Source organism: Sminthopsis crassicaudata, chromosome 4 (genome assembly GCF_048593235.1).
Source record: "Sminthopsis crassicaudata isolate SCR6 chromosome 4, ASM4859323v1, whole genome shotgun sequence".
NCBI lineage: Eukaryota > Metazoa > Chordata > Mammalia > Dasyuromorphia > Dasyuridae > Sminthopsis > Sminthopsis crassicaudata.
The window spans coordinates 350183573-350208271 of NC_133620.1; the positions used below are offsets into that span (position 1 = coordinate 350183573).

Sequence of the window (24699 nt, forward strand, 5' to 3'; positions counted from 1 at the left end):
TTATAAGTGTAACATGGTATTATTAGATACAGGTACATTTGTGTGTGCACAGTTAGATATTGCAGTGGATAGAGTTCCAGGATTGCAGATGCATCTCTTGACTACAAATATGGATTTAGACACTTACTAGCTGTCACTTAATCCTGTTTGCCTCTGTTTCCTTATTTGTAAAATGAGCTGAAGGGAATGATAAACTACTCCAAGAAACCAAATTTTTGCCAAGAAAGACTCAGAAACAACCAAAAAATAACTAAATGGTAATAAATTCTTGTATTCTAAAGGAATTAATTGCTATCTACTTATTTTTAAGGTAGACCATAGGACCATTGATGAAAAGCTAGAAGGAGTGTGAAGGGGCCAAACCTTCTTCTGATTCTTTTTCTTCCATCTCTCCCTCTTTATTTCCCTTCCTTCCTTACTTTCCTTTACTTTCTTTCTTTCTTCCTTCCTCCCTCTCTTCTTCCTTCTCCTACTCCTCCTCCTTTCAGGGAAATTGAGGTCCAAGTGACTTATCGTGGTCATACAGGTAGTACAAAACAGGTAGAGTTTGAGCCCAGCTCTGAATCCAGACCTTTTTCTTCTATTATACTCCACTATCTATTAATTTAAGTAATGTTTTTTCCCATCTGCCAAAACTTATGCTAATTTCTTTGTTTGAATATGACTTCAAAAGATTAATTTTTACCATAACTCTCTTCTCCCTATAGGAAATCAGTGAAATCTAGAAGTAGAAGTCCTGTATATTCTAGACATTCATCCTCCCACAGCAAAAAGAAGCGATCGGGTTCAAGAAGTCGACATTCTAGTATCTCACCTACCAGGCTCCCATTAAACTCCAGCCTGGGAGCTGAACTCAGCAGAAAGAAAAAGGAGAGGGCTGCTGCAGCAGCTGCTGCAAAAGTGGATGGAAAAGAGGTGAAGGGGTCACCTGTAATTTTGCCTAAAAAAGAAAACATCTCAGGAGAGACTAAAGAATCAAGCCTTGAGTCTAAAAAATTATCTAGAGTTTTAAAATCTGAAAAATCTGCTTCAGATACAGAACTAGTAAACTTAACACATTTGAACACAGAGATCAAAACTTCTTTAGACCCAGGAAAAATAAAATTGGATGAGAATTCTGAGAAGAAGCATCTTGTTTCTACTAAAGACTTGAAATCACAGGGATCAAAAGACTGTAAACCCATAGCTTTGAAAGAGGAGATTGTGATTCCAAAGGAATCAGAAACAGTGGAAAAAGAGGCTCTTCCACCTCTCCCCACAATTACTTCACCACCCCCTCTACCAACCACCACCCCTCCACCTCAGACGCCTCCCTTGCCACCTTTACCTCCATTACCTGCTGTTCCACATCAACCACCTCTGCCACCTCTTCAACCAACTTTTAGTCAGGTCTCTAACTCTGTTACCCCAACCTTGTCATCTTCTCACCCAAGGACATCTGCTCTATCCTCTCAGGCAAATTCTCAGCCCCTTGTACAGGTTTCTATGAAGACACAGATGTCTTTGACAGCTGCTATTCCACACCTGAAAACTTCAACTTTGCCTCCTCTACCACTTCCACCCTTACTTCTTGGAGAGGACGACTTGGATAGGTGAGTCTACTAGATACCTTTTTTTGTTTTTTATTTTTTACTATATACCTTTTTAAAAGTTAACTCTGATGCTGTGCATGTCAAGCTATATGTTTTTTATTTATGTTTAGCTTTGTCTACCTTATCACTACTTTAAATATCACATGAATAGGGTACATTTTTGGTGTTTGACTTTTTTAGAAAAGGGCAGAATCAGGGCTTCCATCAGTTATAAAAATTTGTGAAAATAAATGAGGCATGTTAACCACATCACTCATTTTATTTTTCAGTAAAACTGCTTTTGATTCAAATCAAAGGTTGTTATAGCTACTTTTAAGGTGAGGCTGCTTGGAGTAATGGATCAAAAGTAAAATTGAAGTAGGTAAGATCGATCTGCATTTCACACTTGTTTTGTGACCATGAGTCAAGTCCCAGGTTTCTCAATCATAAAAATGGAGTTAATACCTATAAAACCTACCTTACTTGGATTATTGAGGGGTCCAAATGAAAGAATATACATAAAGTGCTTAACAAACATTTATAAATCTTAGCTGTTATTGACCAATTTCTTTCTAAAAGGTAAAGAATAGATAATTCCAGAATCTTCATAAAGGAGAACAGTTAAGTCACATGGGGTTATAGGAGGGTGGTATTGAATCATAAATTTGATTTTATGGTAAATATTTAAAGATTGATTTACCGGTGTCCTCTGAGTGACTGACTTCAGGCACTACCAGGCCAACATAACTGTTTAACAATTACATGGCTATGGCAACTTTGTTTGTTACTGTTTCTTGCCTTTAGTTCTTTTATTCTCACTGAATCTGCATTGCCTTCATTGCAACATTCTTTCTCTGTACATAGAAAAACTGGTACTGCTGAATTTTTCACCTTTGGATTTCCGAAGTAATATTGATAGCCTAATGCCTTTCAACTCTTCAGACTTATTTTCAGTCATCCTCAAAATAATATAGATGTGACTTAAGGAAGAGAAAGATTTTTTTTTTTTTTTTTTGTCTTTTTCTGTTTGTATCAGCTCATAGTAATTTTTTTTAATGACTTAACATTTTGTTTCTATATTAGCCAGTAATTATGACAGAAAGATCTTAAATTTAGAGCTGGAAAAAGGACCTTGAAGATCCATCTAATCCAACTATCTTTTTCCAGATGAGGAAATTATTTGCCTAGGGTCATGTAGCTAATAAATTGTTAGAAGAAGGATTCAGTCTTCCCAGTTCTAAGTCCAGTCCTCTCTCTACTGTATCACAGTGCCTTCTTATTACCAAAAATTTAATCTTAATAGCAGTAGAACTACTTTGCCTGGAATTGATATAAAAACTTTTGTTAAAAATACTCAAACTCCTTATAGATTAAACATGCATTTTTAAAATGTAGTCTTATTGGGAAGGGAAAGTATCAGACTCTACTCTTATCTATAGGCCTGAAGTTCCTAATTAATATTAGTTTTCATCTATCAGTCTAAGATTGTCTTTTGGAAGCACAATATCTACCTTTTTGTTTGTTTGTTTGTTTTTTTGTTTTGTTTTTGTTTTTGAGGCTGGGGTTAAGTGACTTGCCCAGGGTCACACAGCTGGGGAGTGGTAAGTGTCTGAGACCAGATTTGAACTCCGGTCCTCCTGAATTCAAGGCTGGTTCTCTATCCACTGGACCACCTAACTGCCCCCCACAATATCTACTTTTTCAAGTCAAATTGGAATTCCATTGAATATTTTTCAATTACATAATGTGTCCAGCATTTGATTTTTTTTCTAGGTTATATTGTTCTTATTAAAGACATACTGAAATGATTATTTTTTGAGTGTGAGATGAAATGGAAAGGAGAATAAAATTGTCATGTGTGTATATGCAGGAAAAGTTGAGTATGGGAAAGGTTTGGGGAGTAGAGCAGTAAGACCTTAATAGATCCTTCACTGAATTAGGAGAATTGGCTCAATTAAGAGATCTTCACCCTTCATCCCTCACCCCCCAAAAAAATCTCCATTAGTAGTATGTATCTATTTTGATTTTGACAAAACACCTTATTTTCCTCTTTTTCGCTTACTTGTTTTTTAATGTGCTACTATATTGGGTACTTGTAAAGATAAGTGAGTTAGCAAGTTGAATATTGGGAGTAATTGAGAATTTTTGACCATAACATTAGGGGTATTTATTATTTGTTTAAATTCAAGAGTTTTCTTCTGGTTTTAAATAAAAAGAAGTGAGTGTTGTCCCTTGGAATACTAGCCCTTCTCATTTATATATGGAAAACAATTCAAGAAATTGAATTTAGTGTTGTGCTTTCTTTTTGAAGAGAAACTAAAAATTTTCTTTAAATCAAATGTGCATTTTATTTTGTACAGAAACTTGCTAACCTAGATCTCAGTCTAGGAATAAGCTAATTTTTGGATTTAATTTTGTTTCATTTCTTGTAATAAAGCTAAATATCACTGTACAGGAAATACTGCTGATTCATGATTTCAGAAAGCAGAAACTGCAGACATATAACTCATACCTACTAATATTTTGTTAGCATTTTGTCAAGACAGATTAATTGAAAATTTCCCCTGATGGGTATAGTATTCTTGGAAATGGCTAAGTTATAACCTTTTTTATCGAGAAAATTCTTTTGTCTACTTACTTAACCACATAAATCTTTATTTCCCTTCACAAGTCTCATCATACTTTCAGTGTAACCTGTCTTTTGCTGACAACCTAGTTCGTGTTGAAATATATCTTTGTTATCCAAAAACAACAACAACAAAAAACAAATTACCTGTTTCCCGATAAAATAATATCTTGTGAAAAAGAGAAAAGGAATGATATTTGAGATCAGATTTTAATTCTTATGATAGCTATACACTATTGATTCCCTGATTGAATATTTTGCTGATGCATATCATGGCTTTTGTTGCTTTTAAGGATTTCAAAATTGAATAGTGGCTCATTTTTCATCAGTTTGTTTTTTTTTTTTCCTGAGGCTGGGGTTAAGTGACTTGCCCAGGGTTATACAGCTAGGAAGTGTTAAGTGTCTGAGACCAGATTTGAACTTGGGTCCTCCTGAATTCAAGGCTGGTGCTTTATCCACTTCACCACCTCTCTGCCCCCATCAGTTTGTTTGCAGTGGAAAGAAAAGGGTGGGTGGCTCTGGTTTTAAAAGCTCTGTGATTTGAAAAATATTGATAGTTTGTTAAATGCATGTAATTGATCACTATTTTGTTTAAATTGGGTGTTTAAAAGTTGATATTTAGATGATACTTTTAAGGTTTGAAAAGGACTTTAACTCTGTTTGACAGATGAGGAGGCTGAAGTCAGGAGAGGCCAAAGTGACTTGCCAGAGGCTAAGTGACTTGTTGGCAAGTAATAATTTGAGGCAGTATTCAAATACAGGTTCTCCTGACAGGAGGATGGAGGGATTTATCTGTAGTTATCAACTAGATCAAAGTGCATTTGACTAAAGATTCCATGGAAAGTTAAAATACTAATATGAACTCTTAGGATATATTTTGATTACACAGCTAACCTGTTCAGTACTCTTAACATACTGCTACTAAATGACCATAGTCCAAAAGGGAGATGTCAAAGTTTGTCATGGGGCATTAATAACAGTTTGTTGAATTCAATTAGCATCACATATTTCTATCTGACTCATTGGATAAAGATTTTTCCTACCTATACTCTTATGGTCAGATCTGTTATTAAACTATCCCAATGCCTTTCATACTTCCACTGATGGAGTTGGGGAGTATCAAGATTCTATTAGACATAAAATGGAATTTGTTTTAATAACAATGGGTTGGTATTAGTTTTGTCCATGTATCTTAATGAGATGTTCACATATATTTTAACCAAAATCCACATTTAATACGGAGTTGCTATAAGCTTCAAATACTTTAATGAAACCAATATACTAATAAGCATATGTCTCATGCTGATAATATAATTTTAAATTTTCTTCCCAGAATAACATTTTTTAAAAAATTTTATATATTTTGTTTTTAATCACTTAAATTCCCCCATCTCCCAAATAATAAAGAAAAGTGGTATTTTATATGATAAAAGAAAAAAAATTATTCTGTGTCCCCTTTAAAAATATGGCCACTCAACATCTTCAAATTAAAGAATAGACTTTAAAGAAAAAAGATGATGAGAAAAACAATCAACAAGATCAAGTTAGAGAAAAAGAAATCTGAAAATACATGCAAAAGGGCAGGAGAAATTATCTTCTCCCATTTTGTGTGTGTGTGTGTGTGTGTGTGTGTGTGTGTTAATTTGGTAACATTTACTTTTGATTGTTTTATGCTTATTGTTCTATTTCTATTGATGTCCTTTTTTTTTTTCTTGGCTCTACTACACTCTGCATCAGTTTATATAATCCTATATCTCTCTGTTTTTGCCATCTTCATCATTTTTAGAGCACAGTAGTATTCTAGTCCATTCTCATTTCAGAGTTTGTTTAGTTGTTCCTTAGTCAATGGATATCTACTTTGTTTCCAGTTCTTTGCTACTTCTAAAAGTGCGTAACCTTTTCTATGATAACATTAGAGTCAACCAAAAAACCCTAGAGATGACAAAGCATAAATATAAAATTCAGAATTATGGTAAAATGATAAAGGCAAGACACTTTATCCATTGTAGATGTACTTCATATCTACTGGGGATGGGAGGAAGGGAAAGGAGACTGGCTTCTAGGCATAATCGTTTTAAAGTAGATAAAAAGAATTCCTGACATCAGTGGTTGGTAGACACAAAACTGTAATGAAAAAATGAAGTGAAGTGAAAGTGAAAAAAATCTCTTTTTCTGGAAGTTAAAAAAATAATAATAGTTTTGTGTCCTTTTGACTTCTACATGCAGACATTTTAGGTTTTTTTCCTAATAATTTAGAATGTAAGTTTATGGATAAGCTATGCCAGTTTTTCCAGAGAATGGTTTCTGTTATCTTTCTGGACACATTTAATTAGTTGTACTTTTCTAGATGTGATGTAATACAGCTAAATTGTATTATTTTAGACTTAGTGAAGTCTTTCTAACATGGGGTTAAAATGATGAAAGAAGATGAGAAGGATACTTTTCATACCAAAGTAGTAACTTTATTCATTCTTGGTTCTTATATATTGAATAAAATTCTTTCTTAACTGTGCTTTTGGAAAGCAGTTAGAATTCTCTACACAAAGAATAAAGTGCTTTTAAAAGTATATTGAGGGAGATAGAACCAAGATGGTGAAGCAGCAGGAAGAAAAATCTAGCTAGCTATCCACCACACATATACATGCAGAAACTTCTCCAAACAAGTCTTAAAACCAGATCAGACCAAATCCTGGTGGGGATATTCAAGAAAAAGACAGAGGGAGACACTTTCTAAAATGGAATATTTCAGTGCTGTGGGACTGAAACTGAGCCTAAGGGAGAAGAGATGTCCCAGATGATACCAGGACCTCACAACGTTATGTAGGGGGTGAGAACAGGTTCCAACTAGCAGCTTGATCATTTACTATTGAGTCACAAATCCTGGACAGACTGAGAGGACTGGTAGGTATTCTAAAATAAGGAGTGGTCACAGACCCTAGCTATAAACAGGAGATTAAGCAAGTTCAAAAGCAAGTAGCAGCAAGGTTCAGATTCTAGAAGCAAACCAATCATTTCCAACTTCTAATCTAAGCTAAAGGAACATTAGATGGCAGCAATAGAGTATTGGTCTTTAGAGTCAGAAAACTCATTTTCCTGAATTCAAATCCAGCCTTAGATACTTAGAACCTGTGTAACCCTGAACAAGTTGATTAACCCTGTTTCCTTCATCTCTAAATGAGCTAGAGATGAAATGGCAAAGCACTCAAATATCTTTGCCAAGAAAAACCCAAATGCAATCATGAAGAATCAGAAAGTAATATTTTTCTACTGAAAAATAACTGGAAAAGAAGCCTAATCTGAAGCTAACAGAGAAATAACCAAGATAGAAATCCCAGACCAAAGGAAGCCTATAGTTTTGTTTCTCTGAAGTAGTAGAATTTTCCAGCTTCCTAATAACAATTGAGTCTCTCTACCAGCAGTATATTCAAAACTCCAAAGGAGGCAAGTCTATTGGCCTGTTGAGCAGACTCAAAATCAGATGAGATTGTAGAGTTCAGACCCAGAGCAAGTAGTCATTAGATTTGCCCTGGATCAGCCCACTTGGAGAGAACTGAAAGGTTAAAGGTGTCCATCCTGAGTTGTCACAATACTTAATACCCCAAGAAAGCAGTAGTAGCACTAGTCCAGACGTTTCCTTCAGAAGAAAAACAGGGCTTAGCCTAGAAGAATGAGCAGATAAAAAAAAAAAAAAAATTCTATTGTATAAAGCTGTTATGGTGACAGGGACACTCAAGACACATCTAGGGAAAAAAAATACCTTCAAAATATGAGTCCAAATTCAACTAAGACTATTGGAAAGATGAAGTTAGAAGTGAGCTTTTATAAATGAAAGTAAAGCACTGGAAAAAAAAATAAGGAAAGAATTAGAGCTTTGGAAGAAAAATTTGGGAAGGTAACAAACACTTTGCAAATAACAAATTCCCTGAAGTTTGGATGGACCAAATAAAAGTTAATGCCTTCATGAGATAAGCAACACTAAAATAAAGTCAAAAAGACAAATAAATAGAAGAAAATCTGGGTTTTCTAAAACAATTGACTTAGAAAACAGGTTGAAGAGGAAAAAAACTTGACTTTTTTGGATTACCTGAAATTAATGAGAAAAAAAAAAAAGCCCAGACATAGTAATTTAAAGAGTTCATTTAAAAAAAAAAAAACAAAACTAAGCAGATCTCTTAGAAATAGAAGACAAAGTAAAAATAGAAAGACACTTCTTTTACTTCTTAAGACATCCCAAATAACTTCATAGCCAAGATCCAGAGCTTCCAAGTCAAAGAAAAAATATCACACACAGCCAGAAACAAATGATTCAAGTACTAAGGAACCATGGTCAGAATCAAACATGAATTAGCAGCCACCACTGTAATGCAGCAAAGAAATTGCAATATTCTAGAAGGTAAAGGATATGGGCTTGTAGTTAAGAATAATTTAACTTAGCAAAACTGGAATATGATTTTACAGGTGAGTTGGGAACATTTCTTTAATGAAATTGAGGGCTTCTAAGCATTCCTGATGAAAAGAGCAGAGCTTCTTTTTTTTTTTTTTTTTTTAATTATTAAAGCTTTTTATTTTTCAACACCTATGCATGGACAGTTCAACATTAGCCCTTGCAAAAACCCTGTGTTCCAATTACCCCCTCCTTCCCTACACCCTCCCCTAGATGGCAAGTAGTTCAATATATGTTAAACGTGGTAGAAATATGTTAAATCCAATATATGTATACATATTTATACAATTTGTTGTGCCACACAAGAAAAAAAGAAAAGCAAAATAAAATGCAAGCAGACAACAAAAAGAGTGAAAATGCTGTGTTGTGAACCACACTCAGTTCCCACAGTCCTCTCTCTGGGCATGGATGGCTCTCTTCTTCACTGAACAATTGGAACTGGTTTGAATCATCTCATTGTTGAAGAAAGCCATGTACATTAGAATTGATCATCATATAATCTTGTTGCCATGTGTAATGATCTCCTGGTTCTGCTCATTTCATCATCAGTTCATGTAGGTCTCTCTAGGCCTTTCTGAAATCATCTTGTTGAAGACCAGCGCTTCTTAAGAAAGTACAAATACAAGAACAAGAGAAATATTAAAAGGTTGACATAAATGAATAAGCATAAGGGATTAAACAAGGATAAACTGATTACATTCTAACATGGGGAAGTGATACATGGGTCCCTCTGAACTCTATTAATAATCATTAGGGAACACAAGAATCTAGTTAACAGAAAGCCTGAGTGAGATCTTGTTAAGATGTCTTTTTAAAATTAAAATTTATTGTGAGATCCACGTTCTCTCCTTTCCTCCTATATCCTTTCTCTCATTTGAGAAAAGAAGAAAAAAAACCCCTCTTATGAACACACATAGTCAAGCAAAACAAATTCTCCAATTGGCCATGTCCAAAAAGAAAACAACCATAGGTTCAATTTTATATTTATATAATTTTTTTTTTCCTTGAGTCAATCCATATTAAGTGATTTACCAAGGGTCACACAGCAAGTGTCAAGTGTCTGAAATCTGATTTGAATTAAGGTTTTCCTTACTCTAGAGCTACCTGGTTTCAATTATATCTTGATCTTAAAAGAAGAATAGAAAGGGTATGAAGAATCGACCAAGGAGAGGGGAGGGGAATGATAAGAAAGGGGAACATTATGGAAAATTGTCACATAATGAAAGTGTACAAGTAGAAGTCTATATAAATAAGGAGGAAGGATTTAGTCAATTGACACATGAAATTCAGTCTCACAGATTGTACATGATTCTGTTTTCTTCCCTCTTCCAATCTGTACACAAATTGGGTACAGAAATACATTGTACTCAGCAGAGAAATAGGGAAAAGAGAAAAGAAAGTTTAAGGGAATTATTAATCCTGAGCAAAACAAACTTTAAAGTTTACAAAAATACTTAAAACTCTTTGCAGTGGGAAAGAATTGAAAGCTGGAGGTGCCCATCATTTGGGGAATTGTTGAACATTAAATTATGGTATATAAAAGAGACATACTTTTTTTGCTGCAAGAAATGATGAAGGGGGTGGTATCAGAAAAACCTGGGAGGACTTGTATGAACTGATGCAGAGTTAAGTGAGCAGAACCAGAACATTATACAAAAACAACAGTATTGTAAAGTGAAAGCAACTTTTGAAGACTTAAGAATTCTGATCAGTGTAATGACCCCTTAGGATTTCAGAAGTCTAATGATGAAACATGCTACCCACATCCTGATATAGAGGTAAAAGAGAATACAAAATGAAGAATTTTTTTTTTTTTCTGCATACCCTATGTGGAAATTTGTTTTGTTTGACAATATATATTTGTAACAGATATTTTGATTTCTTTTTCTTTTGGGGAATGGAAGGTAGGTCAAGGGTTATTTCTTGAAAAAAATTTAATTAAGATTAAGAAATGAATAGGAATTTTCCAGTGTGTTTCAGTTAAAGGTATCATTGTATCAATAGCCCATATTGAACTCTTTGATTCGAATACAAACTATTTTTTTCTACTGGCTGCCCTAAAAATGAGCTTGATGAAATTATTCAGGTATTTTTCCTTCCTCTCTGTGTTAAAAGATCAGGATAAAGACAATTATTCTACTAGATACTTCAATCAACAAGTATTTATTGAATGCCCTTTGTCAGTCACTGTACTTAGTACTATGCCATTGAAATATTAGTTTGACATTTTTCTGTAGTTTTTTTCCCTCAGTTTTATGATTTTTTTCCCTTTCCAAAATACCATTAAATATACAATTTCCACTTTTAAATTCTTTCCACATTTTTGATATTATAGAAGATTTAAGTTATTGAACTTTTAATGGGCAGATGCTATATTATATTTCTTTTGAGTCAGTCAAACTATAGAAGAGATGATGAATGGGCTTTTATATATTTTCAGTAATGATCTGTGAACTGAAGGATTCTGCTTGGTTTCATTTTGGTTCATTTCAGCAAAAAGCTAGAAAGGCACATGATGAATTGAGAGGCAGGCAATATGATATAACAGAAAGAAAACAGGAACCCTGGATTTGAATTCTGATTCCTTCACTTACTAGTTTTGTGACCTTGTACAAGGGTTGAATAGCATTTAACTTCTCTGAGCTTCAGAGATAATAGTGCTATGACTTAAATCAGAGAGTTATTGTGAGGACTCTAAAATTAGTCAGTCAACTCAAGTGGTTTCCTTTTGCCTCTGAGATAAAATATAAACTATTCAGTTTTGCTTTTCAAACTCTATACAACTTGACCCCAATATATTTTCTGAGGTCTAACCAGATTAGGTTTGCTCCTCAAACACAAGATACTTCTTTCATTTTCTTGCCTTTCCATTGCCTTTCCCCATACCTGGAATACATTTTTCTCCTTAGTTCCACCTCAGGATTTTCTCATCCTTTAAAATGTAGCTAAGGCATTATCTTCTTTGTGACAATTTGCCTAATTTTCCCCTAACCACTAGTACCCTTTCTCCTAAATGATCTTGTGTTTATATTAATATATATTTGTATTCATTATGTTGATGGATTAGTGTAAATCTAAATGTATTTTGTGTATATATATGTGCAAAACTACTTATCTGCGTCATTAAAATGTAATTCCATTGCCAATAGAGATCATTTGATACTTTATACTTTTATTCCCAAAAAACTTGTACAGTGCTTTACATTTAGTAGATAATTAATAAATACTTGTGATTGATGGTTATATAAATGTGCACTTTTAGGAAAGCCAATAAAAGTAGAATTACGTAAATAAATCATGAGTAATACCTTATCCATATTCTGAGCATTCTTAATTTTATGATTTGTGTTAATTATATATTTCAAAAGAACGATAACTTGTAATAGTATTTCTTATTCTGCCTCATAGACAAGCTTCATATTCTTTGAAAACCTTCATTTGTACATCCCTTTAAATAGCTATCATCTCTCCTCTTTATTCTGTTTTAGTCCAAAGGAGAGTCTTCCTCCAAAACCTATGAAGAAGGAGAAAGAACAAAGAACTCGGCATTTGCTCATGGACCTTCCTCTTCCTCCAGAGCTCCCTGGTGGTGATCCATCTCCCCCAGATTCTCCAGAACCAAAGGCTGTTACCCCACCTCAGCAACCATATAAGAAGAGACCAAAGTAAGTTTTTTCTGGGAATACACATCTCTGTTTGTGCCTTAATTTTGGCCATAATACTCAGTCAATTCCAGTGGATTCCTGTTGCTCGTAGTTTGAATATTAATTCCTTTTTTTAGCCTTTAAAACTTTTTACAATCTTGCCCCAAACTGTCTTCCCAGCTTTATTTGTGTACATGAAGCTAGAAACTCTTCAATGCATGCTCTTCAAGGTCACATTGGCATTCTCTCTGTTCTTCCTAACTCCATCTTCTATCTCTATACCTTTCATTGACTGTCCCCCATGCCTACTTTTTCTCTGCCTTTTTTTCCTTCAAGATATAACTTAAGCACTGCCTTCTATTTGAAACTTTTCCCTATCTTTCAGCTACCATTGCTCTTCTACCCAACCAGGCTAATCTGTATTTAACTGGTTTGTATTTACTTTATATCCTGTATATGCTTAGATATGACCTTGTCGTCTCCTTAGTTATATTATAAGCACCTTATGTGTTTTTCATTTATTTTATGTGTATCTCCAGAACCTGGCACAGTGGTAAGCATGTAGAAGTTTAAATAAATGCTTGTTGATTGATTCCTGTGCCATCCAGGTTAAGCCAATAGAATTACAGATGATAGATCTGAGCTTAAATACATCAGATATTTATTAAATGCCTGTTGTAGGGGGCAGCTAGGTGGCGCAGTGGATAGAGCACCAGCCTTGAATTCAGGAGGACCCAAGTTCAAATTTGGTCTCAGACACTTAACACTTCCTAGCTGTGTGACCCTGGGCAAGTCACTTAACCCCAGCTTGGGGTTGGGGGATAATGCCTGTTGTACATATAATAATGGGTTAAAACTCAGTGAAGATGGAAAATAAGTAGAATTAATCTCTCATGACCAGTTTCAAGCCTTTTCTGAAATATTTACAGTAGACCTAGCAAACTGTATTCCTAATTTTTGTTCCTTCCTACTTGAGTCATATAGTTTTTGAAAATTTTACCATTTTTCAGGTTGAAAGTCAACTCATTCATCCTGGTATGTTTATTAAATAAGGAATACTTTTATTCTTTTTTTTTTTTTTTCCTAAGCCTGGGGTTATGTGACTTGCCCAGGGTCACACAGCTAGAAAGTGTTAAGTGTCTGAGACCATATTTGAATTCTGGTCCTCCTGAATTCAAGACTGGTGCTCTATCCACTGCGCCACCTAGCTGCCCCGGAATACTTTTATTCTTGAAGTAAAACAAGTCTTTTTGACCAAGATGACCAGTATAACATAGAGACTAATGAAAGAATAATAAACAAGAGAACTAACCTTGAGTCATAAACTTTTTTAAAATTCCTTTTTTTATTATTAATATTTTCCAATACAAAGAACAGAAAAAAAAGACTATGGCACCAAATCTATATTCTATACAGTTTATTTTTTAATATTTCAAATTTTATTTGAAATTTAATTTGGTAGTTTCCACACCACTCAGATATTTTTTCTGTGCCCTTCTGAATTTCCTTCTCTCTTTTGTGTGATACTTTTTTTGTTGTCAATGTCCATTCTTCCTTCTCCTCAACTCTCTTTAGCTCCCTTCTACAAAGAAAAATTCTCCTTTATGATACATGCATGTAGATAAAAGGGAACTTTATTATGAGTGAAAGCTTTTATTAGAATGAAGAATAGTGATAATGATGCAAAAAAAGAAGAATGTGGGCGAAACATTTCAAATGTTTGAAGAAAATAAGAAAGAGTAGAAGAAAGTTCAGTAGGGAATACAGATAAGCCAGGGCAATATTGGTATTATCTTAATATCTGTTTTGAAGTACTTAACATGTAATTTTCCATAAGGCAATTTACCTTACCTTACCACAAAGGTAAGGTCAAATAAAACAGATTCTATTCCAGCAATTCTTAATTTTCTTTGTGTGTGTCATGTACTTCTTGGGCAGGCTGAAAAATATGTTTAAATCCATTAAATAAAATATAGAGGATTACAGAGGAAATCAATTATATTGAATTAGAATTAGAAAAATAATAATGACAGGTTGAGAACCCCTTCTCTAGTTGAGAAGCTATTTCTATTCTACCAAGAGGTAGAAAGCATGTATTCATTATCACTTTCTTATGTATTTATTTTTAATGCACATTGCTTTATGAATTATGTTGGGAGAGAAAAATGAGATAAAAGGGAAAAGTCATGGGGTGGGGAGGGGAACAGAAAAAAAAGAAGTGAATTAGCATATGTTGATTTAAATAAAGTCTCCATAGTTCTTTTTCTGGATGCAGATGGAATTTTCTATCCAAAGTCTATTAGGATTGCCTTGGATCATTGAACCATTGAGAAGAACCTTTTATAGTTAAATTCTCTCACATTCTTGCTGTTACTGTGTACAGTGTATTTCTGGTTCTGCTTGTTTAGCTTAGCATCGGTTCATGTAAATCTTTCCAGGCCTTTCTGAAATCAGCTTGTTTATCCTTTTTTATGGAATAATAATATTCCATTACCTTCATATACTATAATTTATACAGCCACTCCCCAATTGATGGGCATCTACTTGTTTTCCAATTCTTTGCTACCACAAAAAGAGCTACTATAACCGTTTTTGTACATGTGGCTTATTTTCCCTCTTTTATGATTTCCTAGGGATACAGACCCAGTTGTGGCACTGCTGGGTCAAAGGATATACACAGTTTTATAGCTCTTTGGACATATTTTCACTTGTGAGGTTATGATTGGTCATTGCACTGATCAAGATTCTTAAGTTTTTCATGATTGTTGTCTTTCACAATGTTTATGGTCATTGTGTAAATTGTTCTCCTTTTTCTACTCATTTCACTCTTTATCAGTTCACAAAGGTTCTTCCAGTTTTCTTTGAATCCAATCCTTTTATCATTTCTTTTACATTCATATATGATAATTTATTCAGCTACAATGCTATTATGTTCATATGCAATAATTTGTTCAGCCACTCTTCTAACTATGCTACCATAAGAATTATCAGCAATTTCTTTTAAAATGTTGTTGAATCAGTGAATATCACTTGTCATTGATTACATTGTTTAGACTAAATATTTCCATAATCTTGAGAACAATCTTGCCATCAGCATTTTCCTTTGAGGATATATTTTCTTATATCAATCTAGTAAATCCAAGTTTCTTTCTGAAAGTACTCTATTATTTAGATTTAATTTTTAAAAAATGTATAAAAGGAACAATGAGTTTATCATCAAAGCTTTTTTTTTTTTTCAGTGAGTATTTTATTTTTAAAAAAGTTTTCTTACTTATAGAATCTGTTGCCCACGCTATGGGGAAAGGAGACAAACAGAAAGTGATTGGGGCAAGCGCTGCGTGGACAAATTTGACATAATTGGAATAATTGGGGAAGGAACATATGGACAAGTATACAAAGCCAAGGACAAAGATACAGGTAAAACATCACTATACTAATTCTTGGGTTTATATTGGAGCATTTTTACTAGTAACCAGGGGACTGTTAGAGCGGAATAAAACTTACACATTTGGAATTTTTTAAAAATTGCTATAGTGACACAGAGACATTGTCTTAAAGGATCAGCTCTTGGATTTATTAAACTTAATAACTGCACTTTCAGTTTTGCTTTTATGATCCATGCTTATATTGTAAATAAAATAAGACTTAATGGCTCCAAAAGCATAAAGTTCATTTTCCATTATTCAGGGACTGAAAGTAGTCCATTCTGGATTATCTAATCTCTGTTATTTTGAAGTTGAATTGAAGTATTTGGATTGCTGATGCATTTAATTTTTCCATTTTATATATTTTTTCTTAGTCTTACCTAGCATGTAGAATCAAAAATTAAGTCTTAGAAATCATTAATTAAATCCAAAGTTAGGCATGGCATCATAAACTCTTTAATGGCAAGTATTACATTCTACATTTTTTAATCATGAAATGATTAGTATGTTACTTTGCTTTTGATAATGTTCAGTGTTTTACTTGATAATGGCCTGAAAGAGATGGATTTTGTTTTCACAGGAGAGCTAGTAGCCCTAAAGAAGGTGAGACTAGACAATGAGAAAGAAGGCTTCCCAATTACAGCTATTCGTGAGATCAAAATTCTTCGACAGCTGATCCACCGTAGTGTTGTTAATATGAAGGAAATTGTCACAGATAAACAAGATGCACTGGATTTCAAGAAAGACAAAGGTAGTTAGCATACGAATGGGTAAACACAGTAGGGTAACTTAGAATTATCCTTTTATCTAGCTTGATATTGGCATGTTTTGACCAACTCATAATTTAATCTGTTTCCTTTGTGCATATGTAAATGAAGATGATTGCCTTGGGTTTAGAGTAGCTTAGTTGATAAATTGCCCATTTTGTTTGATTTTTTTTTTTTTTTTGCTTTGTTTATAGAAATAGTTGGTAATCATTGCCTTATGATTTGTACAAGGGTTTCCTACTTAAACAATCAGCTACTTCTAGTAGTAGGTAAAAGGAATGGAACTATCCACTTTCTACTAGTCGTAGGTGTATAATGGGTGCTTTCAAAGTACAAGAATTTTATGCCTCACCAGAAGAATGTGTGCCTAGAGTTGTGACTTTTGTCACTATTTTATGAATTGAATTTTCATCTTATCCTCCCCTATATTTGAAGTTTCCTCTTACATTGTCCAACATTCTTTTTGTCAGTTTTTCAGAGCTAACTTGGAATAGTTTCAGAAGACATCTAAAATGATGAAGGGGGGATTTGGAACAGGGGGAATGGAATAAAAAGATAGAGAACCAAAGGTGGCTTATATCTTGTGATAGATGAATAAGAAGGTGGGTTAGATTCTTTATCTGGATAGATGAAGGCTGAAAAAGAATGGGAATGGAATTAATAATACCTTGAAGAGATTGGTAAGGTGAATAGTGCAAAGATTCACAAAATCTGGAATACCAGAATTAAGTAGGCATTGCTTGATGTTCGAAAACATTATTTTTAAGGCACATATACAACCAAGTAACAAAAAATATGGGCTTTAGAGTGCAAATTCAAATGAGATTAAGGAAAGCTAGCTATATTTAGGGGTATGGCTCATACTTTTTGACATTATGGAGGGCACTTGTGCTTCCTAGTGCCACTCAGAAAATCTGAGATTAAATTGATATCTGATCTGACCCACAATGACTATTTATATTCTAAATTATGTGTCCTATAGGCATCCTTCTCTGCTAGATTTGAAGGTGACATAAATTTCTCACTTTTTATGGGTACTATCTGTAATATTTCCCTTCCAGATTCATGCATATCTGTAAAACTGTAGGATTAGAGTAGATAATCCAGCTCTCTTTTAGCTAAAAAATTGTGTTTATTAACAACATACATAGGCTGTATGAATATTGTGGAAATCTTTTATTGTCTACCTGCTAGTATTAAAAGTTGAACATCCCCTGCCTGAGAGCATTTGTTTTATTGAAGTGTGATTGTGGAAAAAGCACTGGACTCTTAGAAAAAATAAATCAGAAAATTTGGGCTCTTAATTCTAGCTTTTTCTCTTAAGAGCTATTTGACCAACCTTGCTGGACCTCAGTTTCTTCATCTGTAAAATAAAGGTGTTAGACTAGATGAAGTTTCTAGCAGTTCTATGATTCTGTTTTAACAAGAGATAGGAGCTTTTGGACAGTTTTTCCTTTCCCGTTTTTAAACGTCATATTTCTTTCCTAGGTGCCTTTTACCTTGTATTTGAATACATGGACCATGACTTAATGGGGCTCTTAGAGTCTGGATTAGTACATTTTTCTGAGGACCACATCAAGTCTTTCATGAAACAGCTAATGGAAGGATTGGATTATTGCCACAAAAAGAACTTCCTACATCGGGATATTAAATGTTCCAACATTTTGCTGAACAACAGGTAAAAAAAAGTAACTTGATTAAAATAAACTTTTTCTTCCTCTCTTTTTTGTTCCACTTTAGTTTCAAACTAAGTATTATATGTATTATATGACATTAATTTTATCCAATGCTTATCTCTGATATTCATTGGAGGCATGATAGTAATAAAGGAAAAAGCACAAGCTTGGAGTCAGGAAACTGACTTTAATCATAAGCAGTCCTAAAAGCAATTTCCTGCTTCCTGGTATATGTTGCTTGTTTTGTAAATAGTATTTTATTTTTCCCAATTACATGTAAATTAGTTTTCAACATTCATTTTTATAAAAATTTGAGTTTCAAATTTTTCTCTCTTCCCCCTTTCCAAGATATCAAGTAATCCATTATAAGATGTAAATATACAATCATATCAAACATGGGGGAAAAAAACAACAACAACAAAAAAGTTTAAATATCATACTTCAATCTGCATTCAGATGCCATAGTTCTGTGTTTGGATGGATAGCATTTTCCATTATGAGTCTTTTGGAATTGTCTTAAATCATTGTTTAGCTGAGATCATCTAAATGTCGTAATTTGTCATCACACTGTATTGTTACTGTATGCAGTGTTCTCCTGGTTCTGCTCACTTCACCTAGCATCAGTTCATGTAAATCTTTTTAGGTTTTTCTGAAATACATCTGCTCATTATCGCTTATAGTACAATAATGTTCCATTACGTTTACTTACCACAGTTCATTCAGCCATTCCCCAGTTGATAGGCATTCTATCAATTTCCAATTCTTTGCCACCATAAAAGGAGTTGCTATAAATATAGATGTATATCCTTTTCTCTTTATGATGTCTTTGAGACACAAACCTCATAGTGATAGTACAAGATTAAAGACTATGTATGTTTTTTGATTGCCCTTTTGGCATAGTTCCAAATTGTTTTCCAAAATGGTTGGATCGGTTCAGTTCCACCATTAGTATCCCAACTTTTCCAAATTTTCTCCATTATCTATCATTTTCCTTTTCTTTCATATTAGTCAATTTGATAAGAGTGAGGTGGGTATCTGGTTTATATTGTTGAAGGAAATCTAGTTCAAGTGTGGTATGGACCAGATAGTTTGTGATCTTTTCCAGTTTTTTTAATTCTTTGATGTGAATATTGAATTGCCTAGAACCTTGACCTTTAGAAATCACTGCAATAATGACAGAATAGTAATATAATAGCCCAGATAGTCTCAGCAAATTCATTCTTCTTCATAATATCATAGGGGTTCACTCTTGGTTTTGATCCCCTAAGCAATTTCTCCATTGCTCATAGTAAAGAAATCTTTCCATTGACATTTCCTTAAACCACTTGGAATACTTTTCCTAATCATGTGCTTTCAAAGAATTAGGACTAAGGTATATGTAGTTATTTCTGGATTTTATACATACAATGTGGTAGAAATCTGGTGGTTAGAAAGCTGTTAGCTTCCCACAGTACTCTTTGATTTTGTTTGGCTTCTCATAGATAAGCCTACAGTATTGATCTCAGATTACAGATAGTTCAGTGGCAGCAAATCTGCCATCCAGAGATCAAAATATCTAGATCTTGACATAGAAACTGTTTTCAGACAGTAAAAAGTAGTTTTGCCTTATGATCATTCTATTCATATTCAAATTTTATTAATTTCATTCTAATTAATTAAAGAATTGCTCCAGTGCTCCATTTTGTAACATAATCTTGAGTATTTGCTTCTCAACCTATATCCTCAAGATTAAAGGGAAATAAGAGTCTACTGGCATTTCTAGAGGAGCACATCTATGACTTTTCATCGTTTCTTTAAAACATTTACCAATGTGATATTACCAATGTAATGGCTCAGATATGAGGGAAAATTGATCTTAATAATAACTAGAATTTATATAGCATGTTAGGGTATTGCAAAGCACTTTACAGATATCTCATTTTATTCTTACAACAACCAAAGGAGAAAAATGCTGTTGTTATCCCCATTTTTACAGATAAGGAAACTGAAACAGACATTAGTTAAATTACTTGTGCAAAATCATACAGCTAGTAAGTATCTTAGGCCTAATTTGAACTCAGATCTTCCTAATTGAAGGGTCTATGTTTTAACTACTGCACTACCAGCTATCCATCTTAAGAATAGTACCAGTGCTACGCAGGGTATTCTAGGTTCCTGTAATTTCTATCTTGGATTTTTATCTTTTGGTACCAGTCTTATTGTTATTGTTAGAGGCCTTAAGCATGTAAACCTATTTTTGGTTTTCTGGACCTTAAAAATCCTGTCTAAAGACAGAATAAATTAAATGAATAAATGAATGAAAAGCATTTCTAAAGTGCTTCCTTTGTATAAAAAATTGTTGAGACATGAGAATTAAAAGAGGGAGCAATCTCCCCAGACTTAGCTCAAACACATTCTTAGCTACACTTGTTTTTTGCAGGATATTATTAATCTTAAATTTAAGAAAACAAAGTGGCATAGTGGAAGGAATGCTAAACTTGGAATCTTAAAGATCTGCATCCAAATTACTATTTACTACCTATGTCACCATCAACAAATTACTTACTCTCTCTGAGCTTCAGACTTTATAAATAAATAAAAGGTTCTTAACCTGGGATCTGTAAACTTTTTTTAAAAAAGCTATTCAGGTGGCAAAATAGTTAGCATACTGGATCTGGAATCAGGAAGACCTGATTTCAAATCTGGCCTCATTTTGATTAGCTGTATGACTCCAGGCAAGTCAGAGACCCTCTGTTTGCCTCAGTTTCCTCATCTATAAAGTGAGTACATACCTATTTCCCAAGGTTTTTGTGAAGATCAAATCAGATAATCATTATAAAGTGCTTAGCACAGTGCCCAGCACAAACTACATAAATGTTAGCTCTCATCATTATCAGAATCACTTTGATAACTATATTTCTACATAATCAGTTACCTTTAAAATTTCTTTTCTTTCTTTTTTTTTTTTTTTTAACTGAGGCAATTGGGGTTAAGTGACTTGCCCAGGGTCACACAGCTAGGAAGTATTAAGTGTCTGAATCCGATGTGAACTCAGGTCCTTCTGACTTCAGGGCTAGTGCTCTATCCACTGCACCACCTAGCTGCCCCCAAATTTAATATATTTTATGTATTTAAAAACAGTCTGAAGAATCCAGAGGTTTCTCTAAACTGCCAAATGAGAAGCAAAAAAAGTCAGGAACTTTTGCACTAGATAATTCCTCTAGACCTTTTCAGCCTTAAATATCCCTTGTTCCTAAAAAAAAATGTGATGGTCTTTGGGATCATCATATCTGAAATGAATGAAATAACATTTATTAATGACATTCTATGTGATTAAAAACAGAAACAAAAAACAAATCAGCTAGTCTCTGCTCTCAAAGTGCTCACATTCTAATTGGAGCTAATACATCTGGAAAGGTGAGAATGTCTAATGATCCTTAGGATGCAGGACAGAGCATATGACCAGACTCAGATTCCTTAGGGCATAGCAGTGAGGCAAGTGCCAGGACTCATCAATTCCAAGGGCATGGCAACAGGACAGATCCTAAAGTTTGAAGGTGGGTCACCTTTCCAGAAGGAATGTAATTGATATAGATCTGCTTGTGGATTCCCTGTGAACAACTGTGTCTGATCAGGAAATATTTAAATTGATTTCTTGTCTCTGCCTTCCCAATTTGTATTGTGACTAATGGAATTCTGGAATACTCTTATATGTCTCTAAGGTTTTTCTTTTGTAGAAGTTTTTTCACAAGTTTCCTGTGATAGCCTCATTTCCCTGTAATTTTACCTGTAAGATCTGACTTTACAGATCTTAATCTGCCAATGTGGTTTAAAGGCTAGTCATTGAAGAAAGCACTAACCTTCAAAAATGAGTTGTTGATTCTTCTAGGAAGTGATAAAGATTAAAAATATAAGTGATACAAATACATTTATAATTTGATACAAATACATTTATAATTGCCACATGATGTTAAATGTTTTGGAGCTGACATCCAATAAGATAACCATGTTAACCTGTAGAAGTTCCCTGATAGTGCTATCATTTAGAATTCTTATGTGTTTATTACACTGAGGGTCTGTGCAGAGTGCCCTGTTTCTAAATATTTTTTTTTTAATCTTTTTTATTTTAATTGGACAAAAGAATTTCATGAGAATAGAGACTGAACTTTTGATTTCAATGGAATTAAAAGCTTCCAGAGGGGACCTTCTACCAGTACAGATCTGTTTCAAGTCTCAAAGACTTTATTAGCACTGAGAGATTAAATAACTTGCCTAGGGTCACGTAGCCAGTACATATCAGAGGCAACATTGAACCCAAGCCTTCTTAACTGTGACCTGTTCTCTTGTCAACTACACCACACTAACTTTCAGTAGATAGTAGTCTACTGTTAGAAACATAGTCTAAAACAGGCCTTCTTAAACTTATGCTGCTCATAACTTATTTTCTCTTGACACACATAACCCTGGGTATGTAAGCATATTAAATAGATTTATAAATCAAATACTTACTGATAATAAATCATAATTTCACAACCTCCACATTCAGTTAGGAAACCCTGCATGGGGTCTTAAACCATAATTTAAGAAACTGGGATCTAGAAGGCTCTAATCAATAAACAAGTAGGGGGTCATAGAATCATAGATCTAGAGCTGAAAGGAACCTAGAATGCAAAAGAAATTAGATATCATTTCTGCCCTCAAGGAACATAATGATTAGTTGAAGAGATAACTCTCTGAATGTGTGACTCTGAAAAAAGTATTATTTCTTGAATTATAAAAAATTCCATCATCAAATGATATTACTTATTAAGTAGACTTATTTCTTTTTCACAATTACTCCTTCTATTCAAGTACTCATAACTGAGATTTCACTGGAATCCAAGCCTGGTCCTTTCTGACTCATTCTTCTCATAGGTGCTAAAATAATATTCTTCAAATGCATCAAAAATGATCAAGAAGCTTCACCTCACTATTACCCCTCATATTTAAATACAACTATTTAAATGAAACTATTAGAGAAAACTTAATTGTTATATAGTATAAAAATAAATGCCCCAAATTATATATCCCAGGCAGGTGAATGATTAAAAAAAAGTTCTTACATACATACTATAGTATTAATAAGAAAGTTTTTTATTTTGTTTTTGCTTTTTGTAGTAACAATGGACTATAAATAATCCTTTATATATTGTTCATATAATATAATCTTTAATTTAATGCCCATTCACTGATGAATGAATGGCTGGAGAAGGTGTGATATGTGACTATAATGGAATAATGCTGCTCTGTGACAAACAGAAAAGTATTAGAAGACTTATAAGACTGATGCAAAATGTTTTAAGCAGAGCTAAGAAAATAATATATACAACAATTATAATATTATAATTGGAAAGAACAACCACAAAAACATAATGAAACTGAATGTTGTGAAGTTATAGTGACCAAGAATAGCCTCTAAGAAGAGAGAAGACATCTTTCACAGAAATAAGAGATTATGAATGTGAAACAGTGTATTGTCAATCTTTTTGTATTGGTTAGTTTTGCTGAATATTAACCTTTTATTATAAGGAGAGATATGGAGAAATGTAAGTGATATATTAACTAGATATCAATAAAATTTAAAAAAAAAATAATCCCAAAGGAAGTTACATATCAGTGTTGACTTGGAGTAGTCAAAACTACTTTAGTCTGAAAAGATGGTACCAGGAAGCAGAAAATTGTAGAGATAGGTGACATTCATCATTGTTCTTCCCTTCTTCTCTATTCCCTCAGGATTAGGATTAAGGGTATATTTTCCACAACTGAACTATTAGGCTTTCAGAATTGATATTATTTTCAGATATGGCATGAGAACTATAGCTGTCACTTACTGAAAATGAAAATAATTATTTGTTTATTTTCCAGTGGACAGATCAAGCTGGCAGATTTTGGACTTGCTCGACTCTATAGCTCTGAAGAGAGGTGAGATGCCAATCAAGTGAAATTATACTGTACTTTGAATTAGTCCTCATCTTGTGATGCTTTATCTATAAGCATCAGGAATTGTCAGAGTTCTTCTATTAATTGTATGTGTTACAGTTGTTAAGCATATTTAAATACTATAAGATGACACAAGTTAATCATCACCTTTCTTTGTTTAAACAACTTAACCAGAGATTGAGTTGGAATGGAAATATTTACTTTCCTGGCTATCTTTTGTCTTTTTTCCTATTCATGTTATTTTATTTTCAATCCATTGTTAATGTTTTAAAAGAGTTACTGTAATAATTCCAAATGTAGTAGAATAACAAGCAGTTATTACTATTTTCATTTATTTGTCTAAGTGATTTAAATTTATTGCTGGTACAAAAATATATATCATGGTTGCTTTTTGTGTTTCAGTCGTCCTTACACAAATAAAGTTATTACATTATGGTATCGACCACCAGAACTGCTGCTAGGAGAGGAGCGCTACACACCAGCCATTGATGTTTGGAGTTGTGGGTAAGGACTAATTCTGAACTTAAAGGAGTCAAATAATTTTTAATTATTTTCTCTTATCACCCCAAAATTTAAGGTATCCATCTT

General features: G+C 33.5%; 1 protein-coding gene across 4 annotated transcripts in view; it reads left to right on the plus strand.

Moving 5' to 3' along the window:
* CDK12 (cyclin dependent kinase 12) overlaps positions 1 to 24699 on the plus strand; it is a 79485-nt gene that overhangs the window by 5472 nt on the left and 49314 nt on the right. For all 4 annotated transcript variants that reach the window (XR_012481202.1, XR_012481201.1, XM_074261378.1 and 1 more), the window contains exons 2-8: positions 708 to 1592; positions 12130 to 12306; positions 15563 to 15702; positions 16291 to 16461; positions 17966 to 18155; positions 24037 to 24093; positions 24514 to 24615. Coding sequence is in view for 2 of the 4 variants with exons in the window: in XM_074261378.1 (XP_074117479.1) it covers positions 708 to 1592; positions 12130 to 12306; positions 15563 to 15702; positions 16291 to 16461; positions 17966 to 18155; positions 24037 to 24093; positions 24514 to 24615 (1722 nt within the window). In the remaining 2 variants the exon portion in view is untranslated. The remainder of the gene's footprint in view (positions 1 to 707; positions 1593 to 12129; positions 12307 to 15562; positions 15703 to 16290; positions 16462 to 17965; positions 18156 to 24036; positions 24094 to 24513; positions 24616 to 24699) is intronic.